General features: G+C 39.7%; 1 protein-coding gene across 1 annotated transcript in view; it reads right to left on the bottom strand.

Moving 5' to 3' along the window:
• ATXN10 (ataxin 10) overlaps positions 1 to 9,585 on the bottom strand; it is a 75,164-nt gene that overhangs the window by 44,356 nt on the left and 21,223 nt on the right. The window contains exon 5 of the mRNA XM_014307039.1: positions 1,114 to 1,194. Coding sequence (XP_014162514.1) covers positions 1,114 to 1,194 — 81 coding nt within the window. The remainder of the gene's footprint in view (positions 1 to 1,113; positions 1,195 to 9,585) is intronic.

Here is a 9,585-nt window from a genome sequence, read left to right as displayed (position 1 = left end):
TCCTTCCACAATAATCCCTTCCAGAGAACCAGCAGGCATTGTCACAACACCATGCACTTCTCCAGACCAGAATATCACTGAAAACCTGATCACATTAACACAGGATTTATTTCAGGCCTCCTTATCATTCCCATCCCATCCCTATACAGTAATGGTCTTTTATTTACAGTTCAAACCTATTGCATATTCTTTCTTTGTCTGATATCCTTTCAGTTTTCTTATAATCTCTAACCAGTACCTGACTCCTGACCTGTGGTAACACTGGAAACAACACAAAACACAGAAAAAACCACAAAGGCACTGTTTCATTTAGTGCTTTGTCTTTCACCTGCAAAAACTAGAGAGGAACTTGCAGCTTCCCTGGGTGGATGCAGAACAATGTAGGCACATTAAACACATAAATGAGACCACAAAATCTGCAAGCAGTTGGAGGAGGTGCAGAATTCTAGCAGTGTTTCCCAAATTTGATTGTCTTAATAAAGTATCTTTTTTAATCTTCCTCAATTCTCTATTAAAGCAATGAGCATTTTTCCATTATAGCAGTGGCCATTTCTCATCAATTCAGCACACATTTACTCTAACACTTGAAGGAAGCTATCAATGCTTTTACAAGGTGAAGGTTTGTTGAAGCTTTTCAACAGTGGAAACATTAAAGACTAAGTAATCACAGGCATCTGCTCATCTATGTTTTGTAGGTTCTGCTAACCAGTATGAGACACACTTCCATGTTTCTTAAAGGCTTCCTCTTAATTTCTGGACATAACAACAGAAGTATGAAGAGCTCTGGACATTTCTAATCGAGCTGTAAAACTCTGCAGGGTGTGGTGCTCTTATGAAATCAAGACCCAGGCATGAAATCCTGTCCTTTTTTGTGTGTGAAGTATTTCTTTACCGAGTAATGGCGCCAACCTGGATTCTGCAACCCTACATAAATCACTGCCAGTTGTGGCTAAGCTGTAATGTTAACCAACCAATTTAAAACCATTACTGACATAGAAACATGTATTTAGAGATTTTGTGCCAACTATGAAACCACACAGTTTTTCAATCATGTGAACAGGATACTCTATATGGAATGCTAAATACTAAAAGCCACACTGGTTTTGGGGTTACCTTTCTTGATTGCTCAGTTTGGCATAGAGGGCTTTTACCAGCTCTGGACATTTCAGCAAATGTTCTGTAACAATCAGGAACCTAAGGGAAAGAAAAAGAAAGTCTTATTAGAGCTATAAAAGCAGTACCCACATTTACTCCAAATGGTGCTGGTTAGTTTTACTTGCAGATTAATGTGTGTCGTGCTTTTGGTCCTACTCACTAATAGATACAAATTGGCACAAAATAACTGCATGCTGTCCTGCAGTTTTTCCCCTATCATGGCAATGACCATTTCTCATCAGTTCAGCACATTTTACTCACATGCTTGAAGGAAAGCTGGCTGGAGTCTTAGGCCAGTTATAGGCACCACAATTCAAACAATGAAACACTCATCCAATGGTTTATACAAAAAGACAAAGTTCAAGCTTGAAAATTATTATTCTGTTCATCACAACACTGTCTGTAAGCCCAAACAGTCAAAAAAGTGCCAAATAATATATTGATTTTTCTTTCAAAAAGGCAATCTAACAAAGCATCAAAGCAAATGGGAACTTCTATGTCAGATGCAAGGCAGCAAAGCACTTTTCTCAAGTTCAAAAACCCTCCTTGTGTAATAGAGACCTAAGCTGAGAACCAATCCCAAGTCCTTGCTTTACAAGGAAGGTAGATATAGAATCATAGAGTCTCATATTCTGGAAGGGACCCACAAAGATCATCAAGTTCAACTCCTGGCCCTGCACAAGACACCCCCAGCTTTAACACAAGGATCTTGCCAGCCAAAATCTAGTGAAGTATATTCTGTAATAAATTATCACCACCTTCCCTTTCTCACACCAGATTTGGGGTTTCTGTCTGGAATACAAAAAGACCAACAAATGACTAAAACTGGTCACTGGTTCCCTCTTTCTCTTCACCAAAATATTGCAAAGGATCTATGGTATCAACCTTCCTCAAAAAAGAGTCTCTTTAAAAAACAATCTATCTAAAACTGGCAATGGCTCATTATTTCTTCTTAATACTTTCTCTGGAAAATATGGTCAGCCTTGGCCTTGTGCTAATGCCAGTATTTTCACTGTTTGCTCTCCCAAGCACCATCCACAGGAGTCCACAGCAGGTGACACTCATTTAATTTCAACCCAGACTCATACTCCCAGCTATGGGGAAAAAAACAAAGCAGGTAAAAGTATTTAGCTCTTCAAATCACATCCCCAGGAGCACTAGCAGTGATATTTATGGTGCATAGGTACACTCAAACTAGATGATGCATTTTTAAGGAAGCTTGGCTACAATAATTACAAGTTAAGTCTCAAAGCATTCTCTGAGGTGATGAAGTTAGAGAGAAGGAACAGCTAAAATAATATCAAAATCAAGTTATTTCAATATTCCCCTCACCTCCTCCCTAGTTTTCCCTCTGCTGACAGCCTTTATTTTGCATAGCCATAATCTATTACATGGCTAATAAAAAGATCACAAAGAAGTCTTCCAGCTGCAACAAAGTATTTTTTGGACAAGTACTCAATGCCAACTGGGCAAATAGGAGACTAAGAGGGCCAAAAGATTAATAGCTATTATATTTCTAATCCTAACTGTGGACTTAGCCAGCATCTGATCCAGTTACTGAAAACTTGACATTTTTAAGAGGGGGAGGAAGAAAAACTATTTTCTCCTGCACTTCTTTTTACTGATATTCTCACATCCATTCATTAAAAAAATATGCAGAGGTGTAAGGAATCATCAACTTAAAACTGGCATGCTGAGGAGTGTATCATTGATCCAAGAGTTTTTCTATACAAATTTCAAAAAACATGAAGACTCGCCCAAATGAATGCGTCCAGCTGAGCTGTGCAGACTCAGCTGTAACACCCAAGTGGAGCCATCAGCAGGGCAGTCAAGGGCAACTCTTCCACAGTTCCTGAACTAACATCTCACAGCCATCCACAGTTAAACCTTCAGAATCATCACAACCAACTCCATTTTCCATGGATTTAAGCAGAACCACAAACTTTTGTGTGGAGCTGCAGAAGAAAATAGCACAGATCACTGCTGTGCAGAACACAGAACTTGGCCTAAGAATGTACAAATTTCAGCTGACAAGGCAGTAGAGCAAAAAAAAAAAGTGCACTTGAGGAGACAGCCTGAAGCACAATTTTTCTATTTTGCAACTGGGGCTATTTAATTTAAAGCTTAATTTTCACGTTTAAGACTACGCTGAGGAAACCTTCTTGCCTACTTGTCTTATAATTAAAAAGTGATCAGTAATTATCACAGAAAAAGATCTGCTGCTACTGGGTTGATGCTCCTGATCACTACTGCAAAGTGGAAGGCCCACAATTCAGCTGTTCCTTGGGTCAGTGCTCCTGCATTTCCTCCAAATTAGTTTTGCATTTTGCAGATTCTGTGGACTAGACCTCTACTGCTTGAGGAGCTTGGGAGTATTTTAAGACTAAAATTTCTGGTTCATACCTTCTGGTTTCATGATGTGATGCAACACCTCAGAAAACAAAAAGCTTTGGCTGCCCCATCCCAGGAAGTGCCCAAGGCCACGCTGGACAGGGCTTGGAGCAACCTGGGATAGTGGAAGGGGTCCTTGCCCATGGCAGAGGGTGGAATGAGATGAGCTTTAAGTCCATCCCAACCCAAACCAGTGTGTGATTCTATGAAGTATCTGCTTCTGAATTAAGTGTTCCTTTTACCTCATCCACTTTCTGCACTACTGTATCACAGAGAACAGAGCATGAGCATCATCACCAAGAGATAACAGAAGAACTAACAGTGGAGTAAAGCACTTCCAACTCCTTCACCATGCCTACCAATTTTGGAGGTAGCTAAACAAGGATGCAGCAAATTCAATGCACTATCTTTAGTCCTCTCAGCACTCCTGTTTTTCATTTGTGGCACGAGAAAAGACGACGAAAAGTAAGATCATCCACAATTCTAAAATATAAAAAGATATTCAGTTTTGGGTTACTGACTGAACATGGCATTTCAAATGCACACAAAAGGCTTTGGTAGGAGATTTAAACTCTCTTTGGGGGCCAACAGCAGAACCACTGGAATAAACTGAAGACCACTGTAATTTAGTGAAGGAAATCATGAAAATTAAAGCTGTTATGCGAGCGTAACACAGTAAGAAATGAATAGTGTTAAATATGCCAATCTTCTTGACTCTTTAAAAATTGTTTGGCTAAAATCCTAAAAAAATCAAGTGCTTCTATAGTAGATAAATACAGGAGGAGATGTTCAAAGACTTTATAACAGCACAAGGGCTGTATTGTACCAAACTGCAGCTCCAAAGCAGCCAAGACAAAGTGGTATGAGCTACATTTGCACTCAGTATATTCCAGATGGCCACTAAGCTTGCTCCAATCAAAGCTGGGTGTAAGCAATCAACTTTATCATCAAATGTCATGATCCATATTAAGTTGATTTTATCCCATTAGCAAATTTAGGGAGCAATTTCCTCAGTCTCAGGAAAAGAGGAAGACAACCCCACATGTTTTCCAAGTACAAAGAACAACAATCTTCTTTTTCAATCTCAAAGCCAAAAGCACTTTTCATTACCCTACAATAATGCCACTCTATCCAAAATATTTAGTAAGAACTAAATAGCTATCTTTTTACTGTAATTTAACAAACAAATGTAATAGATCATCCACATTTTGAAGGAAAGTAAAGAAGTTCAGCTGCTTTCAGCCAACCTTCAAACATCATCACCAGCCTTTTTAGATGCTAAAAAAGCAATAGGCCTCATGAGGAATTATTTGGAATCAGAGCACATTTTAGAAGAAGCATATTTCATCCTTGCACAAGAACAGAAGAACACTACCAAAACCATTTAAATAAACAATTACAAGTATAAAGCTATTCAATAACAAATGGAACGTGCGTTGCCAAAAAATCCCTAGAAAAGAGGTAATTCACCCCATTCCCACACCAGCACTTCTTGTTCAGAAGGAGAACAAAGAAACACATCTTCATATGGAAGCTTGGTCCTATCAAACATCAACCATCACAATACTCCTCTCCCGTGCTGAACCAAGCACAACAGTGAACATCCTTCCACCTTCCAAGGGCCTTCCCTCAATGAAAGCATCCTCCCTACTGGCCATGATAGCCCCCACTAAGTAAAATCTGAGGTCTAGAAGACTAAATTCAAATTATGTGCAGTATTTCTCTGATTCAGAGGACACTCCCACTGAATTTGACAGTTAAACGTGAAAGGCACTAAACAGAGGTTAAATCTAATTTATATGTAAAATCGAAATAATTTTTTCTAAAGAGCTACCAAGAAATAAATGGAAGATGATTAGCAATGGCTAATAGCACTTCCTGCTCCCCCCTCTCCCCAGTATACACAAGAAAGAGGTGACAAGATAATTAAATGTATGAGGCTGAGCTTTGAAAGATTGAAGAAATCTGTGCCAATCCACTGTTACTGCAAATAGAAAGTAGAAGTTACTCAGATCTCTAAAATTAAGGAAACTTTTCCAAGTGTCAGTACTATTTAAAACCACAGCTGAACTTGGAACCTGCAACGTAACTTCAACTTTCCTGGAATTAAAAAGTAATTATTTTCTAGAGAACAGAAGAAGGGGGTAGAGGACATCCTAAACTGTCTGACAGAAGAAACTGAGTTGCCAGCCCAATGAAAAAATAAAGTTACTTCACCCCCCACACATACACATCCCCACACCCCAATTAAGCAAAAAGAGCAGCACTGAAGAGTTCTATCCTTGCCTTTAAATCTGTGCCCATAGTTGAGACTCCTTGCCACAGGAGTACCAGTTTCTGTCCACACATATTTCCATAAGCCAGGACAAAAAACCCAAAGGCAAAAAACTGGGGAGGGGTAGCCCCACATCCTAATCTTTACAGTAATCATTAAGCTGTGGTTTCAAAAAGAGAAAGTGGATGTTCAGCAAAACTTACTTCAATGCCAAACAGCTGACCACACTCCTAATATCATTTTTCTGAAAGCCAAAAAGCACATTATGCCTCTTATTTTAAAATGGAGGATTTTCATACTTTGCTCTTCAAGAATCAAAAATACAACCTGTTTTTCCTATCCATATTGGCTGAACTTCGCCATGCACACACTTGGAAAAACTGATGACACAAGCTATACTCTCATCTCTAATGGAGCCACCAAGGTATTTCTAAAATAAACAGCTTTTAAAACACACATTGATCTTGGTTAGGATAAATTACAATGTATTGTTTTTACTACTTTTTCCTAATTATTTTTAAAAGACACATTTTTCCAGGTTCACATTCTAAAATAGATCTCATGTGGCATTCTCTGTTGGTTTCTTTTCTAAATACATTACCTTCTACACTCTGTGACATACTTTGCTACTGATTAACACAAACCCAAGAGGGAGTGAATGTGAATCTACGTGGAAACACAGAAAAACAACTTTTGTTAGGCTCCACAATCTTCCAGAGCCAAAGGCTCTCTGCATGTGTTTAGGAGAAGCTAGTACTGAAAATAAAAATAAGACACAGTATTTCTTTGGAAATGCACAGGAGTTTGTAACAGAGGGTTCTTTAGGTCTTGGTAGTATTCACAAAGAAACAGAGTAGAAAATACATATCAGTTATTAAACAGTTATAGTCAGTTATATTCCAGCTTTCTTTCCTAAAGGATGGATATGTCCAATTTCCTGACAGCATCCTTTGGTAGGAAGTGGCTGTTGAAAGCAAGCAGCACCAGAACAAGAATCAGCTTACGGAGCAGGTTTGCTTATGTGTTTAAGATATTTAAACATTAACACATTTAAACTGATGGAGCAAGTCCAGAAGTTGATAAAGGGACTGAAGCACTTCCCTTACGGAGACAGGACGACAGAGTTGGGGTTGTTCAGCCTGGACAAGAGAAGGTTGTGTGGAGACCTCACATAACTTTCCAGTATCTGAAAGGGTTACAGGGAAGCTGGAGAGGGACTTTTCATCAGGAACTGTAGTGATAAGACAAGGGGCATGGATACAAACTGACAGAGAGTAGGTTTAGATTAGATACAGGGAAGAAATTCCTCCTATGAGGATGGTGAGGCCCTGGCACAGGTTGCTCAGAGAAGCTCTGGCTGCCCCATCCCTGGAAGTGTCCAAGCCCAGGCTGGACAGAGCTTGGAGCAGCCTGGGATAGTGGAAGGTGTCCCTGCCCACGGCACTGCTACCAAAATTGGCCCAATAGAAACTTTCTAACACAGTTTGAGTATCAGAAAGCAGGAATTCTTTATGGCAGCACTGGGGACCCAGGGGGATCCTTCTTTCAACTGAGTGCTCCCGGCATGAGATGAACAGAACTTTTATCAGACACTCTGATTACATATTCATGAGCTATTTCCACTTCCTCGACTTTATTTGACACAGTAACACCCCTTACTGGAAGTCCTTAAATGGTTCTTCGGGGTCTGTCTTCAACGTCCAGTGTCCTTTTTAGGTGGCTGCTCCTTGACCCCCACTTTTGAGTGGGGGGTCAAATAATTGTTTGGCACTAACTTCCACTTTGTCAGCCTTGTAGAGCTGAGCTGGCATCCTGCTTGCATTTTGCATGAATTCTGTTTTGTCTGCTTCTCCAAGGCTACATAGGCTCTTATGTGATAAGAGTAAAATGTTGTTCTGTTCTGCTATCCTTATCAAGTGAATAAAATGCTGTTCAGTTCTACTTGTCCTTATCAGCAGGGAGTTGGAACGGGATGAACTTCAAGGCCCCTTCCAACCCAAACCTTCCTACAATTCTTTATATTCAACTCATTATATCAACAGTTCAGAATTAAATTTGTGTATCATCAGAGATACTTTGGAAAAATGGAAGATACACAGAAAATAAATTACTGTCACACAAGGACTTGAAAACCATGCTCATCTCTTTGAATAGAAATATAAGATGGAAGGGAGGGATGGAAGAAGCAGACCCAGAAAGATGCAGAAAATCACTAAGAGTTTAGGAGACAGCAGCTCACTTTGTGAAGAACAGGATGTTTTCTAGAAGACAACTGCACAGCAAAGAACGACGGATGAGATAGGATCAGTTAATCAGTGTATGCCAGAAATCAGATCCAAGAAAGGAAGCAAACTTGTTTCTGCAGAGTTAGTGTCTTTGCAAAGACTTACTCTTTGAAATGCATTCTGTAACATCATCCACCTTGCAACTTTCCAAAGCAGCAAGCTCTGGGCACTCTCCACAAGCCCAGCTACAAAGGGGTATGAGCCAGTCAGACAAATATTTTTAAGATCCTCAGAACTTGTACACCATCTCACAACTTACATACCATCTGCTTACCAGACCACCGCTCTTGAGAGTCAGACCAGCAGCAGCAACCTCAGATGAGCTCCCAGCATTCAAGATTACAGGACTGCTAGCCTGACATAAGCTGAGGAGCTCTACTGAATAGTTTAGCAGCAGTGTAAAAATACATTGTCTAATAGATGTTAATTAATATTATTTTAATATGCCATTCAGCACCTATCATTAAAAATGGCAAAGACAGCAATATGTAAATAATCCTGGAGCTGTTGAGAAGATCAAGCTTCTAAAAGAGAAAGAGAAGGATGCATCAGTTCTTTAATCATTAGAATATTTATTAAATGTGTGTATTACATTCTCCAGCTTCAGAGATTTCAGAGATAGAAGCATTTCTGAGGCTGACAAGTAACCACAAGCTTAATGAAATAAGCCTTCAGACCATCTGATCCAGAGAAACACGATCACAGAAGAACTGAACACAAAATTTGACCAGGGCATTCCTTAGAAAACTGACTTCTCCTTTATTAACTATTTCTTAGCTCACAGCACGCCACAAAAATACTTAACAGAACGTGTATCACTCAAGAAACACATTCAGATGTGCATCACAGCACTGTTACCTCTCATTCTTTCAAGTTCTAAGGCAATTTTTTGTTATGTTGTCAATGTACAAAGATTTTAAAACTGCATCAGGGCTTAGTCTAGAAATTCCACTAGGCTGATCTGCAAAACAGTTCTTCTCTGCTTCAGAAACTGCTTAGGAAGTGAATGACTTGGCTTTCCATCACCGATTAGGATCATAACTTGCTGAACTGAGATCTTATTTCCCATGACCCACCCCTCTCAGGAAGCAAAGTCAACACCTCAGATATTCCCTCTTTCCTGACCCAAAATCTTAGCCTTCTACCAAATATCTTGTGACCTAAGAAGTAGGCAAAAGTGACAGGAAAATTCCAGAAAGCTACATCCAATCTTTAAAGACCCTTCCTCTGCTCTCTCTAGCTGGAGAGGAGTTTATGGCAGAGAGAGGAAGAACAGCAAAAGTTCTGCTACCAACTGCTGCCCCTAAAAAAGAAGCTCTGAGGAGCTGCTCAGAACAATCTCAGATTTCCTTGGATACAAAGTTGCTGTGGAAGAGGCAAAAGGCATCACACTAGGAAGGAGGGTCCTCCTGAACTTTTCCTAAGGACTTTTCCAACTAGAAGATGGGAAACTGGACTCTAAACATGAATACAGGATTA

This window comes from Geospiza fortis, unplaced genomic scaffold (genome assembly GCF_000277835.1).
Source record: "Geospiza fortis unplaced genomic scaffold, GeoFor_1.0 scaffold10, whole genome shotgun sequence".
Taxonomy (NCBI): domain Eukaryota; kingdom Metazoa; phylum Chordata; class Aves; order Passeriformes; family Thraupidae; genus Geospiza; species Geospiza fortis.
Note: the sequence above shows the minus strand (reverse complement) of the source record. Positions and strands in the feature narration are given on the sequence as shown.